This window comes from Peromyscus leucopus, chromosome 3 (genome assembly GCF_004664715.2).
Source record: "Peromyscus leucopus breed LL Stock chromosome 3, UCI_PerLeu_2.1, whole genome shotgun sequence".
Classification (NCBI taxonomy): Eukaryota; Metazoa; Chordata; class Mammalia; order Rodentia; family Cricetidae; genus Peromyscus; species Peromyscus leucopus.
The window spans coordinates 142,508,192-142,530,670 of record NC_051065.1 but is presented as its reverse complement, the minus strand read 5'-3'; the positions used below and the strand labels follow the sequence as shown (position 1 = coordinate 142,530,670).

At 41.7% G+C, this 22,479-nt stretch overlaps 1 protein-coding gene across 2 annotated transcripts; it reads right to left on the bottom strand.

The window, feature by feature from the left end:
- Positions 1-3,763: 3,763 nt before the first annotated feature.
- On the bottom strand, positions 3,764-20,494 carry LOC114701401 (killer cell lectin-like receptor subfamily B member 1B allele C). Of its 2 annotated transcripts, XM_028881487.2 has the most exons (6): positions 20,324-20,494; positions 13,922-14,020; positions 13,062-13,139; positions 11,591-11,745; positions 11,229-11,344; positions 3,764-4,030 (listed from the first exon to the last, which is right to left on the bottom strand). In XM_028881487.2, the coding sequence occupies exons 1-6, from the start codon at positions 20,406-20,408 to the stop codon at positions 3,883-3,885; spliced, it is 681 nt and encodes a 226-aa protein (XP_028737320.1). In that variant the 5' UTR covers positions 20,409-20,494; the 3' UTR covers positions 3,764-3,882. The 2 variants fall into 2 exon arrangements, with proteins under 2 accessions (XP_028737320.1, XP_037059996.1); XM_037204101.1 differs by lacking the exon at positions 13,922-14,020 and having other exon boundaries at positions 20,324-20,492.
- Between the last annotated feature and the right edge of the window lie 1,985 nt (positions 20,495-22,479).

Sequence of the window (22,479 nt, the reverse complement as noted above, 5' to 3'; positions counted from 1 at the left end):
TTTGTTTTATAATTGGCAGGAGGCAGGGTTGGAATACCATACTTTGTATAGAGTTGCAGTTAGTTTATGTGGATAAACGCTGACTCAGATCTGACAGGTGAGGAGTGACCACCTGTGGCATTTGAATTAGACCTGTGGCATTTGAGTTAGAACTGCTATTTTTACAAGCCTTGCTGGTGGAATTTCACCTTCATAGCTGGAGTTCCAAAGATGATCTCAATAGGATCCTATCCAGTAGTAAAGCAGAAAAATCCAACTCTTTGGGGTCATGGGAAAACTTTGCACCCAATGTGGCCTTTAGGGTTACTTGATTTCATAGGTAACATCTGTGTGTGGGATGAATCATGGACCATCAGAAAGGACTCAGCTCATCTTGAACAGTGTCAGAAAGTTGTTACCAATACCATGCCAGGAGGCGAGCATGCACATGATAGTTTATGGGACTATTTCCTTCAGATTTGTGCTCTGATGGTGTTATTGTGTTACTGAAATGACTAAGGCAACACCATCCTGTCCCAACATTACTTTGTGCCTGCCTGGTCACTTCTCAGTCTTCCACCTCCAACAGCCACATTCACTTTGGTGATACTTCTGGGACTGTCCATGACCTTGACCATGGTTCAGATGTATTGTGTGGTGTCTGGAAGATACCACCAAGCCTTGTAAAGAACGAAGATGTTACTAGGCAAGTCTAAATCCCTCACTAATGTACCTCCCCAGCACTGCAGTTATATGAGTTTGTCCTCTAAAACACTGTACCCCTGAACTCAGGCACCAAGGAACACTGCCGAGGTGCGAGCGCATTCGTGTCTGGCCATTAATAAAGTACTCAGAACATTTAGTTGGCTTAATCAGTGTGCTTGTTAGTAACTATCTCATGTGGATCATTTCATTGCTAGATATCTTAGTCAGGTTTTGGTTGCCATGATTAGCACCATGACCAAAAGCAACTTGGGAAGGGAAGGATTTGTCTCAGTAAATCTTCAGGAAAGTCAGGTGACGAACTCAGGGCAGGAAGCTGGAGGCAGGAACTGAAGCAGAAGCCATGGACGAAGGCTGCTGACTGGCTTGCTCCTCCTGGCTTGCTCACTTTGCTTTCTTATATTATGCAGGACCACTTTCTCAGGGGTGGCCCCACCTACAGCGGGGGCCCTGTCGGGAAAACGCCAGACAGGCTAGCTTACACTCCAGTTTTATGGAGACGGTTTCTTAACTGAGTTTCACTCCTCCCAGACGAGCCTGGCTGGTGTCAGGTTGGCAAAATGTTGGCTGACACCCCAGGTAGAGATTTCTCCTCTCATTTTGTCTTTTCACAGAAAGAATTCAGCTAAGACACAGTTTGAGCTCAAGTTTATTTAGCAAAGCCAAGAAACTCAAAGCAATAACAAACTCCAGAACGACGTTGGGGCAGGCAGGACTAAAGTGGGGTGGCCCACCTGGCTGCGCGTGGTGGAATTTTTTAAATTTCTTATGGTCTCCTCTCTCTTATGTCAACGTCGAGTTCCTCCCTTTGGGAGCTAGTTTCATTTATATCTTACTCTGCTGAAACTGTTCCAGGGCCAAAATGCCTCCACTGTTTGTCCTTCCCTGCTCATTAGCATACTCACTGGTGACCTGTACCATCACTGGGAAAGTCCCCTGGTGCCTTAATTTATTACATGGCAGGAAGAGCCCAACTGCAGCTTCAAGGGTGTCTAACCACTAAGGAGCATTGTAACCTCAGGAGACACAGGTCACGCTGTAGTCCCCTCGTTTGACTCCCTAGTCAGGATGAACCTGCGGTGGGATGGTCTGTATGTCAAATTGCTCTGATTGGTCAATAAATAAAACACTGATTGGCCAGTGGCCAGGCAGGAAGTAGGTGGGACAAGGAGAGAGGAGAATTCTGGGAAGCAGAAGGCTGAGACAGAGAGACACTGCCAGCTGCCGCCATGACCAGCAGCATGTGAAGACACCGGTAAGCCACCAGCCATGTGGCAAGGTATAGATTTATAAAAATGGATTAATTTAAGATATAAGAACAGTTAGCAAGAAGCCTGACACGGCCATACAGTTTATAAGTATTATAAGCGTCTGAGTGATTATTTTATACGTGGATTGTGGGACTGGGGGGTTTGGTGGAACCTGGAGAGAAGCCCTCCAGCAACATGAACCTAACTAGCAAAGGGTGGGTGTGCATGACCCCGCCTCCCACCTACTCATATCTGCTTAGTTGCATGCTCTTAACAGTTAACAAACATCACTGTTGTTAATGGTTGATTTATAGTGCTGCTTTTCTCTGAAAGGTTTTCCTAGGTAATTTGTTTCCTAAGAATTTTCACAAAATGAATTATTCTTTGAGTGTTTGTATATTGAAAATTAGCATTATCAAGTATTAAAACACTTTATTCCCACAAAATAAGAATTGAGAATTTATTTGAATTATGATAATATGTACTTCAATTTAAATGATTCAATTTGAAATTGAGTGATTAGAATATGAAGATGTCTATTTTTAAAGAAATTGTATACCTCCTTGTAAAGTAGATTCAATATTCTTCATTTTTCATGGAAAATTTGGCAAATTTTTAGAAAAGGGGACATTGAAAAGATCTATCTTTTTTAAAACTCAATTTCCCCACGCATGGGAAGAAGACATGTTGAGCAAATTAGAGACTAATTTGCTTCTCAGCTGTCTGGGCTTCTTCCTACAGAACACCTCTTTTTAAATGGCACATCAGCATCTCTGTTCCCTTTACAGAATGAAGAAACTGGGCACGGGCGGAAGGACTAGCAGAGTGGTGGGAAGAGTTAAGCCTTGCCTTAGTTTACTTTCCTGTCACTTAAACAGAAAACTTTTTTTTTTTAAAAAAAAGCTCATCTTTGCTAGTTCTGGATCTGTGAAGCCCAGCACCAAGATGCCAGCGTTGGTCCAGGGTCTTCTGGTGCATCATGTCTTGGTGGAGACGTCACGTGACCAGCGCTCAGTTTACCTAGGATTTTGCAGGTGCCGTCCAAACCACTGTCAGTCCTTTCCCCAAATCTCTTAACCATGGGCTTCTGGTGTCAGGCAAGAGCAAAGGCTTCAATCAGTGTTCTACAGCCCAGCAGTGTGACGAAGGCTAGTGGGTTGGGGGTGGGGATCAGGACTCTGCAAACAGTTTTCTGCACGCACAGAGACCAGAGAAGGCCACGCAGACTCCAGAATGGAATCCACTGCTTCTCAGCTGTCTGGGCTTCTTCCCACAGAACACCTCTTTTTAAATGGTACATCAGCATCTCTGTCCCCTTTATAGAATGAAGAAACTGGGCACGGGCATCTGTAGGAGTCACTGTGGTTTTAGAGTTCATGCTTTGTACCGCCAAATGTGCAGTGGGAGGGGGTCAGCTGTAAGATGAATTGCTAAACTGTTTTATTAATTTAAAAAAAAGGAGCCAGATATTGATCAGAGAAGTAGGACAAGTCACAGCCAACCTCACCTTACCAACTCCTCAGCCTCCAGAGAGCTACTTCCTGTATACTGACACCTATATCCTTTTTGTGCCCTGCCATCTCACTTCCTCTCTGCCCAGCTACATCAATTCCTATCTGTACAGACCTCCAGACCTCTATGGTTAACTAGTGCTAGGAATAAAGGTGTGTACCACCACATCTGGCTCTGTTCCCAGTGTGACCTTGAACTTACAGAGATCCGGATGAATCTCTGCCTCCCAAATGCTAGGATTAAAGGAGTGTGCTACCACTGCCTGACTTCTATGTTTAATATAGTGGCTGGCTTTTTCCTCAGATCTCAATGCAAGCTTTATTTATTAGAGCACAAATAAAATATTACTACAGTCAGCAGTCTAGATAGAGTGCAGAGATCCGGTATGGATGGTGAAGTAATGGAGATGAGATTCCGGTCAGGAGTCATTACACGTGGTTTCGGAGACACATTTCGGTTCCTTTTGGCAGATCCACTTGCTGTCTGAAGCACAGCTCTCAGAAGTCACTTTGTCCTTTGAGACGGAGGCACAGCTGTTTTTTTTAGCTTCACCAGTGATTTGTAATCTGAGAGCAAGAGAATAGCCACTGTTAGTTTAGGATTTTCTCATAATTATCTTGGGTTGGCCATCTTTTCCTCTGTATTTCTAAGGACTGTAGAATACATAGTTATTAATCATAGAAAACACAGAGAAACAGCATGCATCAACATTAAAGATAAAAGTTTATCTGAACAAATCTCCAGTATAATTTTCAATTTTACTTTGAACTGGAGAATTCTTTCAGCTAATAATAATAATAATAATATATATATATATGTGGAGGAGGTTTGGAAACCTCATTCTGCTGCTAACATCTCATGCAAGGAAGAACTCTGCCTCACTCTGCAGAGCTTCAGTGTCCTAAACACATAGGATCTAACCAGCCAGTGCCTGGGGAAGGGGCTCATAGATACATGAAAGTGTGACATCAGTTAAACACATAGGATCTAACCGGCCAGTGCCTGGGGAAGGGGCTCATGGATACATGAAAGTGTGACATCAGTTAAACACAGCGGGTGCTTAGAGACTGTACAGACTGAGCTCTCGGGATCTACAGAGGAAGGAGGCTAGGCTGTGTCGGTCATGGTCCCTTTATTCCCTGTGTTTGATTTAACACTCATGCCCGGCTCCCATGGCTCACTGCAGGTGTGAACGAGACTAGAATTCAAACATAGCACAGGTGAAATTAGAGTTAACTGTAAGGAAGAGATGAGTTCAAAACGCACTGATTTATTGTAAACAGAAGGGTGGATGACTGTGGGTGGGACTTCCTCACAGCTGCTCTTTCTCCTTCTGTCATTTCTTCTTGGAGGCCCTTGGGCCTGAGAGATAATCGCTCTCACCCAACTGCCAGCATGCTAGTCACACCGTAGACTACCCTCTACTGTAATGTTCCTTCCTCTTATTTCTTCCATGCTTCAGGATTTTTCTTCAGTTTTAAAGATAATTTCCTTAGGGCTGATGTATTTAAAATACCTTTAAGGCTTCCTAGGCCTTCTCCTACCAGGCCTTGGGAGATTACTAACATTATTTTATTAATTCCCCAAATAATCGTGCAGGGAAAGTGATTACTCTTTCTTTATCTGAAAACCAGGGGCAGAGAGTTAAAACAAAAGCAGGGCTTCACTGACACTCTGTACTGTAGCTCAGCAGCCTCCAGGCTTTCTTGATCACTGCTATGTAATCAAAGCATCATTTCACACTCAGGATGAAATGACAGATGGACTGAGCTTAATCCATACACTTCAGCTGTCTTACAATTTTATTATCACTGTGAATCACAATAAAATAAACAAATAAAATAAGATATTTTATTTGTACTGAAATGTGATTTTATTTGTATGTTAATAAATAAAGTTGCCTGGGGGTCAGAGCTAATAGCAAGCCATAGCAGAAGCTGGGCGGTGGTGGTGCACGCCTTTAATCCCAGCTCTTGGGAGACAGAGCTAGGAAGATCTCTGTGTGTTCAAGAATACAGCCAGCATGGAGACACATGCCTTTAATGTCAATACCAACCATAGAAGACCTGGAGGTCTGTACAGACAGGCAGTGATGAGGCGGTCGTGTGGTTGGGTTTACAACCAATGAGAAGGCAGAACAGAAAGTCTATATAAAGACAAACACACAGGAAGTAGGTCTCTTGGCTGAAGAGGATAGCTGCAGCAGTGAAGGGTAAGGCTCTTAGCTCTAACCTCTTGGGCTTTCATCTCTGCATTGGCTCTGTGTTTCTCATTTAATAGACGATTACTTCTATACACACCACACACCACACACCACACACCACACACACACATACACACACACAAACACACACACTGAAAAGTGCTATGCAGGCTTCTGGGTGAGAAGAGTAATCAGTGTCCACCTTAGCTGTGGATCTCACAAACTACAATAACAAACTGCTTAAACCACTGGTGCAATAGTAACAAGACTATTATGGAAGTAACCAACCACTTTCTGACTGGATTTGAGGCCCACTCTACAGGTGGATTCCATCTACAGGCTGGAATTCATGCCTGTACCGCAAGTCTGGTCAATCCCATATGGAACATACTACTGCTGTACTGCTAAATGAGCTTGTTTCAAAATGCCTTCAAATACACAACTTTATACTATAGATTATTGCAGCTCGCAGTCTGCAGGACAAAAACTTCTTTTTGAAGTGAGAAATGATTAATGTAGAGCCTCACAACTGGGCAAAATGCTAAGAATAAGTGATTGTTGAATGCTCAGCCCTAAGTGGGGCAGCTGTATCATCACTTCTACCTCCTGGCTCAGGGAACATCATGGATAAGGAGGCAGAAAGAACGTAAGAGCCAGAGGATTGGGAGGAGTGAAGAAAGTGTCTTCTGAACTTGACATGGTTGGTGCACTCAAGGACTCATAGCCCCTGTGATTAGCTGCACAAGATTGGGACTGGGCAGCCAACATTCCATCACAGGTGTAAAGGGAGTTCTTGAGACCTCAGACTTCCCTGAGGATATGGGCAGTTAATAGTCACTGGGTGAGAAGATGTCATTTTCTTCAGTGAGATAGCCATTATTCATTTGCCTGTCCTCCAGTGAATAACCCCCAATTCATGTTTATGCAAGCAATCACAATTAAACTCAATGGGTCACACACACACTGTTGTGTAGCAATTTCCTCTGAATTGAAACATTCCATTCTGGCAGGAAGCTTATTAAGATTCAGAAAGATGTAAAGGGAAGCTCCTTAAAACTCAGGAAATAAACAGCTCATAAGTTGTTACCTGAAACTGACCAAATGTAGGAGGCCTTTTACTCTCTTATGAACAATAAGGACTGGTTGGAAGAGCTAGCTCAGTTGGTAGAGCATGAGACTCTTAATCTCAGGGTCATGGGTTTGAGCCCCACGTTGGGTGCGATTTGTACCTGGAGTTTTCTCGAGTCCTGCCTGGCGCACAGTCAGACAAATCTCTCTCACCCACCAGTCCCTCAGCTGCTTAGACCCAACAGAGTAAACACATAGAGACTTATATTGCTTACAAACTGTATGGCCATGGCAGGCTCCTTATTATCTAGTTCTATCTTAAATTAACCCATTCTATTAGTCTATAAGTTGCTATGTGGCTTGTGGCTTACCAGTAACTTACATCTCACTTGTCATGATGGTGGCTGGCAGCGTCTCTCTGACTCAGCCTTCCACTTGCCAGAATTCTCTCTCCTTGTCCTGCCTATACTTCCTGCCTGGTTACTGGCCAATCAGTGTTTTATTTATTAACAAATCAGAGCAACACATTTAATATATGGAACATCCCACAGCAGAGACTCTCCAACTGGTTAAGCTGCCTACACATTGTGCAGAGAGCTGCAAGGCTCTAGCTGTTATGAGTTGTCACTAGGGCTGGGGTGGGTTTTCAGTGATCAGCTGCCTTTGTGTTATCCACGCTTCTGTAAATACTCTCTCATTCATACTCTTATAAGTAATCCCAATTAACTCACTGGTTTACCAAGTTGGACTCGGGCAGTATTGTTATTTTGGCCTGTCATTGGTTCCCTATCTGGGGTCAGTAGACGTTTGTCCACATCTCCACAGGAATAGTGTCACATCACTCTCTCCCCCACTTCTCTCTTACACACACATGCACTCTCACACTCACAGTAGGAGAGGAGCTTGAGTTTGTTGGGAATAAGAAGAGTTTTAGTAGAAGAGAGAGAGGGAAATGGTACATGAAAATGACCCAAATTCACTAGATATTTGGATGAAATTTGTAAGGAGTAACACACAAATCAAACCTTGCTGTGCATGAGAAGTATAAGCTAACATCAAATGGTTTTATTTCTTCATAGGTACTATGTTGAAAATAATCTTCAGTGTCAGAGTTAGTTTTATGTTGATACAATTTGAGTCACCTGAAAGGAGGAAACCTCAGTAAGAAAATGGCTCCATAACAAAGGGCTGTAGGCAAGCCTGTGGGACATTTCTTAATTAGTGATTGATGGAGGATGGCCCAGCTCACTGTGTTATGGACACCTCTGGGCTGGTGGTCCTGGGTTCTATAAGAAAGAAGGCTGATGCCGGGCGGTGGTGGCACACGCCTTTAATCCCAGCACTCAGGAGGCAGAGGCAGGTGGATCTCTGTGAGTTTGAGGCCAGCCTGGTCTACAGAGTGAGTGCCAGGAAAGGCACAAAACTACACAGAGAAACCCTGTCTCAAAAAACCAAAAAAAAAAGAAGGCTGAGAAAGCCACAAGGAGCAAGCCAATAAGCAGCATCCTTTTATAGCTTCTGTATCAGGTCCTATTTCCAGGTTGCTGCCCTGTTTTGAGGGCCTGTCCTTACTCCTTCAGTGATGAATAGTGGTGTGGAAGCATAGGCCAAATAAAGCCTTCCCTCACCAACCTGCTTTTGGTCATAGCAATAGTAACTCTAAGTAAGACACTCAGAAAGCATTAGGAAAAATCAGAATAGATTTTATGAAACAGAATATGTATATTTTTATTTTTATAATATATTCTAGAACAGAACACTGTTTTTAAATAATCCTCACTTAAAAGTCTTATTTGTTGAAAAAAAATTCAAAATGTAGTCCTGTATATTGTCAACATTTGCTACCTAGGTAAACTTTTTCTGTTTAACAATCTCTATACTTAATACATTGCTGTGGATATTTCTCTGAATGCTATGAAAGTGTTGCTCTGATTGGTTGATAAATAAAGTGCTGATTGGCCAGTAGCCATGCAGCAAGTATAGTATAGGCAGGACGAGAAGAGAAGAGAATTCTGGGAAGAGTCAGGAATTGCTAGCCAGACACAGAGGAAGCAAGATGTGAAGGCAGAACTGAGAAAAGGTACCAAGCCATATGGCTAAACATAAATAAGAATTATGGGTTAATTTAAGTGTAAGAGATAGTCAATAATAAGCCTGAGCTAATGACTGAGCAATTTTAATTAATATAAGCTTCTGAGTGATTATTTTATAAGTGGGGTCTATGGGACCAGGCAGGACACAGGAAAACTTCAGCTACAATACATTATCATTATATTGTGTATAAACATACATATGTTTCATTATTTTAAATTTCAACAATTTTTATTATAAATGACCAAAAGGAATGTTTTAAGTATTGATTTGTGCAATTTGCATAAATTTACTCAAGAGTCATGTACCTAAGGTTACCATTGCTGTGATGAAACAGTATGACCAAAAGCAGCTTGTGAAGAAAATGGTTTATTTCACTTATAGTTCATCGAGGTAAGTCAAAGCAGAAACTAAGTAGGGTAGGATCCTGGAGGCAGGAACTGATGCAAAGGTCATGGAGGGGTGCTGCTTATTGACTTGCTTCTCAAGACCTGCTCAGTCTGTTTTCTTATAGAACCCAGGACCACCAGCCCAGGGATGGCAGCACCCACAATGAACTGAGCCCTCCCCCATAAACCACTAATTAGGAAAATGCCCTACAGGCTTGCCTACAACCTGAGCTTATGGAGGCATTTTCTCAATGGAGGTTACCTTATCTCAGATGACTCTAGCTTGTGTCAAGTTGGCATAAAACTCACTAGCACAATTAGTAAAACAAGATCCTCAACATCATTTCTTCTGAAAAACAAAATCATTGAAAGCTCTGTATAGAAGTTTGATTGAATCCTTCCTGCTTTTGCTTATGAAAAACATAAATGCATTGCTATTGGAACTCAGTTCAGAAATGGACTCATGTAAGGAGAAGCCTGAATGATTGTGGGAACACTCCAAGAAAACAGGACAAGAGTCTTGTGACTCATATTTTTCAAAACATGGAAATGTTCTTGGAATTTGTTTTTGTGCTCCGCCAGGCACAACAGAAAGCAGTAGGTTTATTTCAGATTACTTATTACTACTTACTATTGGTAATCAATAATATTTAAACTTTCCTTTGTGTGCTTTCTCTGGAAAAGCATATTTGTCATGCTCAGCTTGTCTGTTATTATATGCAGCTTGAATTCATATGAGCTTTCTTAACCTTCAGAGTGTAGATGGTCTGCTGCTCTGTGCAAAGTTGACTATTGCATAGGACTTTAGTCCACCTCACTTATTGGTTCCATTCTTCCAGGTCCTACTATCTCTAGAGCGGTGACACATTGCTCTTTGTTATACCAGTATTCATGAATTCTGTTCAAATATATAACTTGACTATGAAGCATCAGTTCACTCATTGCATTCATGGTTTTCTAGACAGTCTCACACAATAAGGAAAGGAGACACCAGAGAGCAAATAGCTCATGGCTGCTTTGTGATCTACACACATGGTTATGGCCTAGATACCAAGTACACCCTAGCAGGTCACATATTGAAACCTCAGTGTCTAGCTGGGGATGCTTCTGAGGGGTGAGTGGATCATGAAGGCACTAATTCTGTCAATGGATTAGCTCCGAGATGAATGAAGTGAGCCTCACAGGAAGGGGCGGGCCTTTGAAAGGCCTGTTTGCCCCCGTGCCTCCTTTCTTCTCTGCTCCTGTCCACTCTGAGGTGAGCAGCTTTGCTTGTCTCTGCTCTTCTATTGTGTTTCTGCATTGCCACTGAAGTCACAGCAATGAAGCAGCAGACTACAGACTGAGAATTCTTAAATTAAATGAAAAAATTTTGATGTCCAATCCTCTTTCCATTCTTGTTGATCTCGGGTATTTTATTACAGGGACAAAAACTAACTGATACACAATTTTATCACATCCTCTAAACTGTTACTACGTGGGTAGTTTCTCTCAGATGTCAGAGTTCCACACTGATATTTGCTGCATTTTTTCATACTCTATCTATATTGATTGGGACCTGACAAATTGATCTGAAGACATCCTGTGTTATATTTTCACCAAAATTTAAAATGTGCTGCTTAAGACATTCCATGTAAAGTGTAGGAAAGTGTAAAAAGATAAAAGAAAGAAAGAGTAATTATGTGTGCTGAAAGGTTCTAAGTATCATTTTTCAAAGGAGTAAGTCTACTCCCGGCCTTAAAACTCCATTGCATACATACATACATACATACATACATACATACATACATACATACACACACACACACACATATATACATTCATACATATGTGCATACATATATGCATACACATAACTTTGTGAAAGGCTGGTATCTTTTCATACATGGACAATTTCAACCACCTTTGGAATTGTATTTTCAGACTGTTCTGAACCTTTTTAATCTTTGGTTAATCAGTGTTCGAGCCCTGAAATGACCTGAAATGAATATTCAGGGTAGCTCCTCCAATACTCACACATCAGAACTCAAAGTAGAGCCGTTTATCCACCTCCAGTTCTCGTCTGGCAATGTGTAATTTAGTCCAATCCAAAATGATTCACCTTTTCCCTTTGCTGAGTCCTTTATGAATCTCTACAATCAAAACAGAGTAGAGGACTTAACCCTGAGTCTGTGTACTGGGGACTCATGTTCTCCCAGCCTCCTGAAACCTAGTCCAAGTGTCACCTGTATCCATCCTGAGTCCCCAGCACAGTTAATTCTTGCTCCTTTGAGAAATCTGTGTCCGGCATTTATGATCCTAGGATACTCACCTTGCATAAGCAGTTATTGGATCACATGACCGATTAGTCTCTCAGACCGTGAGCTTCCACAACTTACCAGCTCTTCTTGGTCTTGAATGAGCAGCAAAGTGCCTCCTTTTGTATCACAGTCAACTAGACCTTTCTTCCAAACGTTGGTATCTTGAGAAAAATGTATGCATTTATCTCGGTGTGTAAGCCAGTCTTTTGGACACTTTAACATAGCTGGACTCTCTGAAGTGAGAAGGAGACATGGAATATTTCTACCCTGTTCCTGTTGTACCATATCCAGTTACACACAGTAGTTGTTTTACTAACACACTTTTAGTAACATGTGGTAGGACAAGTTTACTGTCATGGCACATTGAAGAAATATAAATACAAAGAATTTATTTTATTTTTGTTTCTATTAACTAACTTTAGACAAAGTTAACTATATGGCGTATTTATTAAAACAATCAAATATTCCTTGTGGTGGTTTGAATAAGAATGGCCGCCATAGGTTCATATATTTGAATGTTTAGTCATCATGGAGTGGTACTACTTTAAGAGGTGTGGCCTTGTTGGAGGAAGTGTGTCTGGGCGGGGGTGGGGGCTGAGGTGGGGAGGGTGGAGGGCGGGGGTGGGGTGGGGTGGGCGGGTTGGGGGGAACGACTTTGAGGTTTCAAAAGCCCAAACCAAGCCCAGTGTCCTTCTCAACCTGCCAATCTAGATATCTCTCAGCAACTTCTCTAGCACCATGTCTGCCTGTGCCACCATGATTCCCACTGTGATGACAATGGACTAAACCTCTGAAACTGTAAGCAGGCTCCAGTTAAATGCTTTCTTTTATAAGAGTTGTTGTGGTCATGGTATCTCTGCACAGCGATAGAATACTGACTCTAAAGCATTCCTCTAAAGCATAATACTTTTTTGGTATATGTGTCAGAGAGAGAGAGAGAGAGAGAGAGAGAGAGAGAGAGAGAGAGAGAGAGAGAGAGAGAGAGAGAGAGAAGGGAGGGAGAAAGAGAGAGGTTTATGTGCATGTGTGTGCAAGTACATGTGCCTATGCACATGCAGAGGCCAGAGAAAGATGTAAGGTCTCCTCCTCTATCCCTCTCCACCTATTCTTTAGAAGCGGGGTCTCTCCTTGAATGTGAAGCTAATGTTTTTTCTGCAAAGCTGAAAGCCAGCAGGTTTCAGTGACTGTCCTGGGGTGTTCATTACTTGGATGCTGGGGTTGTAATAACAGTTTTCACACCTGCACACAAGTATTCTTAACACTGAGCTGTCTCTTAAGCTTCATATTTTACTTCTTAAGTTGCTATTTGTCTGTTAGTAACCAACTGCATTAGCAGGATGAGGCTGCATAGTCAGATGGCCAAGATGCTCGATTTCAAGGTTACGTATCTTCATTGAAGTTTCCAGCAGCATCACTTACCAGTCATATGACATTTGACAAGTTCTTAACCTTTTTATGCTTCAGTTTTCTCAAACATAAGCCCCGCTCTGCTGTGAGCCTTGACTAAAGGTAATGTGATAGTGATCAAATATCAGGATATCAAAATTACCTGTTGTTTTCGTCAGGTTGTTCTCTTGAACATCCAAACCGCTTTTTTCTACTGATGATTTTTGTAACAATGATATCACTAGTAATAAGAAAACACAGGAAGAAGATGAAATGTACATTCTATGTGCACTAGAATGGATATTGTATCTATCACTTCAGGAAATGAAGTCATCTGAGCAAGCTTGAGTATGGACAGGAGACAATGCATCAGCAACATGTTAAGAATGGACCAGTCTGGAGACAGAATGAATAGAGGACAAGAAGAGCACAGAACAAATGGATTCACGTGCTGTTTACTCGATAGCTAAGGGCATTGCTGAAGCTCTTCCCTGCTCACACCCTGAACTTCTCCCCTGTGGGAGAAGTTCACACCCACCCACAGTGAAGAAGGTTGTTGGCTGCCTTCGGGAGTTTAGTAGACACCAAATAAACTCATATTTAGGCATTGTGGTTTTCGTTGTTATTGTCATCTTGTCACATTTGTGACCTTTTTTTAGAGTTCTAGGTGCACATGTGTCATCCCCATAGTGATTCTCAAAACAAGTAAGAAGAGAAATGTGACAGGGGATATCGTCCCGTAACTGCTCAATCATCATTGATCATCCCACAGGCTCAAAGTGGCCAGATCTTGTGAAGAAGCTGAAATACGGTGGAACTAAACAGAGATTTTTGTTTTGTTTTTCAAGGCAGGGTTTCTCAGTGTAGCCTTGGTTGTTCTAGAACTTGCTCTGTAGACCAGGCTGGCCTTGAACTCACAGAGATCTCCCTGCCTCTGCCTCCCGAGTGCTGGGATTAAAGTCATGCACCACCACTGCCAGGCTAGAGAAAGAATTCTAAGGTAAAAGCTTTTGTCTCACTCACCTAAGACACTGAGTCCAATCACACTCAGGACAAGAAGGATTAGCCCAGCACAGCCAAGTTTCAGAGCCAACCGATGCCAGCGTGGGCACCTACAGGTGTCTGAGAAGTTGAAGAAAACACACTTTTAACCTAGTTGAGTGCATTTGGAATGAAGGTCAGAGGTGATTTGATTAACATGGACAGTTGGGTTCAAGTTGAGGGTAGGGTGCAGAAAAGAGCCTTTCTCAGACACCTGACTGTAGAATTCCACAAGATGAGTTCTGAGTTGGGTCAAACAGTGTTTTCTCTGATAAGATAGGATGACTTGTACATGATTCATGTGAAAGGGGGTGGTAGGAGGGTTAAACTTGATTGATGGGGAAGAGGTTGTGAAAATTGCTGAGTGAGTGCTGTACAAAATAAAGTATGTGTTCTGTTATGGAAATGAGCCAGCATTTCCTCCAAGAAGGAGGATCTGTGGGTGATATACTGTGCACCCTAATAAAGCTCTCCTGGGGATCAGAGAACAGAACAGCCACTAGATTACACATAGAGGCCAGATAGTGTTGGCACACATTCCTTTAACCCTATTACTCAGGAGCCAGAGGTCCATCTGGAGCTCTGTGAGTTCAAGGCCACACTGGAAACAGAGCCAGGCAATGGTGGCACACACCTTTAATCCCAGGATTTGAGATCTCATATCTTTTCTTGGGAAGGACACACACCTTTAATCCCAGGAAATGATAGCAGGAAGTAGAAGGGTGTATAAGGAGTAAGGACCAGGAACTAGAGGCTTTTAAACAGTTCATCTGAGATCCCTTCCAGGTAAGGACTCAGAGGCTTCCAGTCTGAAGAAACAGGATCAACTGAGGAGTTGGCAAGGTGAGCTTGTCTGTGGCTTGTTCCGTTTCTCTGATCTTTCAGAATTTATCCCAATATCCGTTTTTTTTTTAAATAAGACCATTTAGAAATTCGTATTACAGAGGATTTTCATTTAAAGAAGGTACACACACACACACACACATACACACACACACACACACACACACACACACACACACACACACAAGCTCAGTTTTGTGCTAAGAACCATCTTTGGTGTTGGTGATGTATAACAATTCTGTTATTTAACATGGGGCCCGCTTCATGGTTATCTAGAATGATCTTCTCCATCTCAGAGCAAAGTTTAGGTATCCATGTTGTTTTGTTTATTTGTTTTGGGCAGAGTTTCAGTATGTAGTCCTGGCTGGCCTGGAACTCTAAGCAGACCCCAGTGGCCTCAGCCACTCTGTTGTTTCCAGTATTTTGACTACATTAGTCTCCTTTTATCTGCACAGGCTGAGTTCTCAAATTCTTAATGGAGAGCTGAACTGTGGTTAGAAGCAATCTCTATGGACATTTTATCACACACGCAAACACCGAGGTTTGCATCTTAACTGAGCTCATGCTTACTGTGGCTGTAACTTTCACAGCTTGGTATGTAGTAGCAAAATCTGTTTTTTCCCCTCTTTCCTTAAATAGAGTATTTTCACCTTTTCATGTAGAGGAAGCATGCATGGTTTTTTTATTCACACAGCAGGGTTGCCAGCATTCACAGAGGCCACAGTTTGAGGCCACTATTCAGTAAAATGAGAGTTATTTGAGCACAAACCGTGGTGATTGGCAGGTTGTATTAGTCAGGGTTCTCTAGAGTCACAGAAATATCTCTCTCTCTCTCTCTCTCTCTCTCTCTCTCTCTCTCTCTCTCTCTCTCTCCAATATATGGGAATTTATTGGAATGACTTACAGGCTGCAGTTCAACAATGGCTAGTTATGAATGGAAAGTGCAAGAATCTAGTATCTCCTCAGTCCCATGAGGCTGGATGTCTCAGCTGGTCTGCTGGGATCTCAGAGAAGGAATGGATGGGCTGATGAAAGTGAGGGTAAGCAGGTGAAGAACACCCCTTCCTTCCTCCATTGTCCTTACATAGGCTTCCAACAGAAGGTGTGGCCCAGATTAAAGGTGGGCCTTCCAGTCTCAAGCTCTGGATTAAAGGCATGTTAGGTTGTCTTCCTGCCCCAAGATCCGAATCACAAATGTGCCCTCTATTTCTGGATTATAGATCATTCCAAATAGAGTCAAGTTGACAACCAAGAACAGCCATCACACAGGTGGTGAGGAGTGACTCATGTCTTGACCAAGATGGTGTGAGATTTAATTGTGCTGCTCAGAACAATGTCCAGCTTAACACACAGAGTAATTTATTCCTGGGATTTTCTATTCAAAATTTTTATTAATGTTTGTTGACTACAAGTTATGAAAGTGCACAAACTGAAATGGCAGCTAAAGCGGGTACTGTGGTATAACACATATTTACATCTACAACACTACACTGGTGAAACACCACACCCTGTATCTTTGCTTTTCTTGGTGACCATATCACCATATTTACTTTACAATAAATATCTCATGTATATCAGAAGTTGAGATACATCAAGTTATGAAATGTGTTCATAAAGTATCATGATTTGGTCAATTTATTTTTATTTTAAACAACTTTAAAAGCATGGGTGTAATATGGAACACAGTAACAATATTTTTTTTTTAATTTATGAAAATACTATGTGGAAAACATTAGCTAGCTCCTATCACTCTAATTGAATTATAATACCCTATTGCTCCTACTTGGTGTCTAGCATTTACATTTATAATGACATTATAAATTCTAAGAAAGCTTTCCTGGTTGTCTTTTTTGCTGTACTTTGTTCTCTTTTTGAGATAGGGTCCCTGTTGTCCAGGTTGGCCTCTAACTCTCTATGTGGTTGAGAATGGCCTTGAACTCCTGATCTTCCTTCCTCCACCTCCCAGGTTCTGGTTGGTATCATAGGTATGAGTCACATACCTTGCTAAAGTCTCCTTATTTCTGCAGAACTTTTGATTTGTGATTTATATGTACTTCCTGTTGGTTTATATTTTGCTAAATATTTCTTAATATAAATGAATACATGTTTAGAGTTACATGTTAAATTTTTAAAATCAGATGTGCTATTATTATATTGTCTTTTACTTTCATTGTATTTTCCAGAATTGTCTGTATATCCAGTTCTACTTTTTACATGATCCCTGGCAACTGAATTGTTTAACCCAGACTGAAGACAAGACCAACTGTCTCTGGTCTCTAGACCAGCATATCATGACAGCCACTTACATGAGTTAGTTCCTTTTAAAATGTTCCTCTGGAGAAAGAATAAAAGGAAGGGATAGAGGGGGAGAAAAGAACAAAAATCTCCCAGAAGAGACAAAAGACACTCAGTCTAACTTATACTTGGAGTAGTCTCTGTAGACCCAACTAACTACAGACTGAAGATAGTCACATACAAAAAGCTGCATTTGTGTGGAATGCACACATCCTTTCTCCATCTTTATTCTCTAAACAAATACTCGACAGCAGCTATTCCTATGGCTTTGAAATTACCCTAGGTGCTGTACATAATCTACAGATTATCTCAAGCACACAAGCCATATGTAAGCCGGTTACTTATAAGGACTACATTTTATGTAGGAGACCAGCATATATTCGAGGTCTGGAAGCAACCCTCTGTGGACAGTGAGCAGTGTTGTATGGAGAGAGGTGATACAAGGCTGTCATGGAAGGAAGCAGTCAATGTGTTAGGTCTGAGGATGTGGCCAGTGGTTCACCACTGCTGCTGTGTAGGTCATGAGTGTCCTGGACAGGAGGCAGGGACAGACACCAGAGGAGACTCCAAAGCCCCAAGGCCCGTAATATTTCATAATCCATGAATTTTCTTATCTGTAAAATGTGGACAATATCTACTTCATAATGCTCTAGAGAGGGCAGTAGGCAACAATTATTCTAAATTCCAAGGCATAGCATCTGGCCTGTGGTAACTGCCAATAAATATCACCTTCCTTCCTTCCTTCCTTCCTTCCTTCCTTCCTTCCTTCCTTCCTTCCTTCCTCCCTCCCTCCCTCCCTCCTCCCTCCCTCCCTCCCTCCCTCCCTCCATCCTTCTCTCTCTCTCTCTCTCTCTTTCCTAAAAAGTGAGCTTTTTTGTTTGTTTGTTTTTGTTTCATTTTAATTATAAGTAAAAAGCCATTTAGGTGAATTAAAAAAAACTTCATTGATTCATGACAAAATTTAAGGAACTCCTGTCCTTAGAGCTTCCTGGGCCCTGTGTACTATCTCTTCTACTATTGTAGTTACATATGAAGAGGCTGTGTGGGCACTGCTTTTGTGGAAGTACTTCCTTCAGGCATTCTCTGGTATCCACACAACACTAAGTCATCTTCACTGTTCCAGACATTTCAACATCTGAACCTATGGAATGTCTCCCAAACCCCTTTCTGCCTGACACCATCCTCCTGACTTGATCTCCACAGCACACCGGACACGCATGTTCCCCTACAACATCACAGGCATCTTCTCCCTTTGCCTTCGCTGGTCTAGCTTCCTAGAAGACTCATCTCTCAGCTCCTCAGTCTTGAACCCCAGAGACTTCCAGGATTTGACTCCAGCATCATCTCTCAGAAAGGCCTGCCTTGATCACTCTGCTTGGCCTGATGCCATCTCTAAAGGCAAAAATCTTAATTTCCATTGAAATGTTTTCTTGTTGGCATCCAACATCACACAGTCATTGATGCAAGTGTTTCTATCACTGATTTAAAACTTCACAGTAATATAAAATCTGCAGAAAGGTATTTATTTCTGAATGAATGAATACACTCTGGAGGCATTTTTACATGTTTTATCCACCGTACCATCAAAACAGACCTTTGGCCATTTGACCACGAACAAAATAGGTCACTGGCCATGTCCCCCTTTCCGGTTCCTTTGTTGGCAGATCTAATCATGGTGCTTTGAATTCACATGGTTTGAGTCCTCTAGTTAACAGGTCCCAGTGGTTTCACTGTTATTGTGCTTCTGCGTCAGCATTTTCTAGTGGAACACTATGTTCTGCTTTTATTCTACTATTATTTGTTTTTTTTCTTCAGGTTTATTTCTAGATGTTTAAAATAATGATTTTTTGCAGTTTTTTTTTTTTTTTTTTTTTTTACTTTCCAGACACTTTTTTCTAATGTTTTGGGGATCGTAGACCCTAGAGTTTGAGGACAGTGTCAATATCTTTCTCTATATTCATTTTCTTATACCCTTTTCAACAAGGCCCTTCCTCCACTTTTCCTAGGTGTGATAGGAAAACAAAGACTTGCTTTTTCCCAACAAAAAACAGCTGGTGCCATTAATTCCCCCTACAGTTATCAAACCAGTTTTTCCTTCCAGTTTCTGTTCACCCTTATGTAAACATTATCATGAAACTTATTTGGTGACTCTAAGACTTTCTCCTTGACGCAATCTTTTCACAATATAATAGTTTCTAAAAGAAGCCCAAAAGTTCAAAGTCTACACGTCATAACACATAGAAGATATATCACATTGGAAAACAACTGCTTTAAGATGGGTGTCAGTGGGTTCGGTTAGACAGCAGAATGGAATAATGTATCATGATCATTTTCTATACATTTTCTATACCCTGTCTGAGCTTCTGGTCTCTTACTTCTCAGCCATCCCCAAATCATGTGCTTATCTTACCAGCTTTCCACATTTCCTTTGCTCGTATTACTAAATCCCCTGGTAGATAAGAGTGCTATTTTCAGCCAGTGTTGAAAGGTTAATTCCTGACTGGCTTTGGTACCTTGTGTGGTTCACCCATTTAAAGCTGTTATACTTTGCAAGACAGAAAGAACCAGCTTTAAAAAATATATATATATATATTTATTTTCATTTAATATATTTAACATATATTTAATTTAATATGAATTTATTCAAATATATATATATATATATATATATATATATATATATATATAAATCACCAGCTTTTAATTTAATTCAAGTCTTTGATTTCAACTGTGACTTTTCCCCAAAGATCACCCTCCTTTTTTGGGAGATGAAGACATGAAGTCTCCACTCTGCACTGTGAAGGGACAGCTGGGGTTACTGCTGAATTACAGCTGGGTCACAGTGTCCACATTCTGTTGATAAATTTGGAATTGGCAATTGATTGCATCAAGTATCTCTAAAAACAGGCTTCTGCTCATGCAAGTAAAATATCCTTTCTTCAGGATATTTAACAAAGGCTGAATAGGGGCATTGATGTTCAGGTTTCCTGCTGTCTACCTGAATAAAAATGGAATGTGCGACCTTTCCAGAACTGTGGTTTTCTGCAGGCGGGGTGCCTACACTAACACTAACACTAACACTAACACTAACACTAACACTAACACTAACACTAACACTAACACTAACACTAACACTAACATAGACCTGATTCTCACCTTCAAAGCAGTGACTTAACCCCACAGGTTTTAGAGGGAAATCTTAACTCTGGAAGATAATTCAGATGACAGAGAAGTAAAGCTCCTTACCTGGAGGAAGAGACAGAGGTGATGCACGCTTAGGCTCTCGGGTCTTGGTTAGGTTTAAGTCAGCGTAGACTACTGATGCATCCATTGTAGATGGAGGGACCTGATACTGAACTTGTGGACAGGGACAAACTCCAAGGTCTGTGAGGAAATGAGCAAAAAAGGAAGTCCGCTGCGAACACTGCCGTGTGTCCACACCCACCCACACTTGTCTCTGAGGGTTTCTCCATAGCTACTGACTTTGGTGTCTGTCCTGCTCACATGGCTTACATTTTATTTTATTTTAAAGAAAGAATGTGCAACACACAGAACATAGAGTTTGGTTTTTCAGACAACTTTCTGGAAAGGTCTTTCTGGTTCTTGTTCCTCTAACCATCTGCTATGGGTTTTCTTCTCGGAGCTCCAATGAAATATTCATCTCGAATTCAAATTTACCTTCCCCCTGAACTCCCAGGGGTTAAGATGTGCTATGCTAAGGGGTTAATTTCATGCTATGCTAAGGAATTGAGGATTAGTACATCAGAGTCCACGGTGCTATTTGGCACCAGTTGAAGCTCTAAAACCCTCCTGAGATATCCACGCTGTGAAAGGAGCTGTGAAGTGTGGAAATGCAGGCACGAATGTGGGAAAAACTCATGACGGACACAGCAGGGAGAGCACTGATGGGGGCAGCACATGGCACTCAGCGTTGTCCTGAGTGAAAAGACTCCATCCGTCCGAGCTACAGAGAGCAGAGGACTCCGGTCTATGGCACATGCTAACTCCTCTAACGATTTCCAGACCCAGAGCCTTAGAGCAAGGACTACACATGCCACCAAGTCAGACATTCTCATATCACAAGTGAAAAAGAAGAAGACAAGCAAGGATTTCCTTAAAGCCACTTTCTGTGGTCAGAGTGGAATTGTACCAGGTGCTCACAATTATGTAACAGTGGCAGCAGTCTGCTGGGTGTGAGTTCCCGGAGACAGGGGGTGTGTTCTCACAGCACGGGGCACACCCTCAGTCCCCAAGACCACTGGTGATTACAGAGGGAAGGTCTCACAGCACACTTGGTGACTCAGTGGATCTTCACCAGCTGTCACTGTTGGATGGCAGTTGTCACTCAACGCCAGCCTCATGCTTCATCGAAACCTAAAGTTTCAATAAGGGTACAAGATTTTCCAGAGCTGTCCATCTTCAGTGATTCCTTACGTTTCTTTTACTCAGATTACTATATCCTCTGGTAGACAGTGCTGATTTCAACCAGTGTTGAACCTTTAGTACAGATAAATTTCATATATATCAGGTCCTCAGGCTTTAGTTTATATAAGAATCATCTAAAAGTTTATTATAATTCATTTTGCTGTCCCATAATGCCCCTCCCTTTCCAAGATATCACTAGCTTTCAGTGGTAAATATGTGAAGAACATTCCAAATGTTTGAGGTGGGTCTTAGACCATGCTTACGCAAACAATCCTGTGGTCAGAGACTATGGGGATATATTAGACAGACCAACAGAGTAAAGAGAAGTATGAAGCTGTATTTCAATGAAAACGAAAGCTCTGAGGACGCTGAAGGTTTTTCTTTTTAGTCTTACTCTAATATTTTATGTGTGTTGCTGATCTGTGGTTGTGAGCTGCCTTGTAAGATGGGAACTGAACTCGGTCCTCTGGGAGGACAGCCCGTGCTCTTGACTACTGAGCCCTCTCTGCAGGCCCAACATTGAAATTTAACAAGTTCTGAAGCCTGACTCTGATGGATCTACAATGGCCTTATTAAATGCAAGAGATTTGAGGGGAGGTATTTTCATCAGCAGGTGCTCCCAAAAGCCTTGAAGCCACAAATCGTAGAGAAACTAAAAATAACAACCAAACACATCGCCATTGGTCTGTGTGTTCCATGCAGCTGATAGACCACTTTTCCTGTGATGGAGTGACAGGAGCCACACCAACTACCACACAGTTATTTTTACAACAAAAGTTTTGCTATGTAGCCATGATTGTACAGATAAAAATAAAACCCTCCTGAGAATTCACATCGGGGATGCATCCGGCTACTGAAGTTGTCTGACCACCTCATTGTCCAAATGATAGTTTCACTGTCAGATTTCAGGATTATATTAATCTTGCTGCTATAAAATATAAGGAGGGTAAGCGGGTGTGTATTTGTGTGCTAGAGAG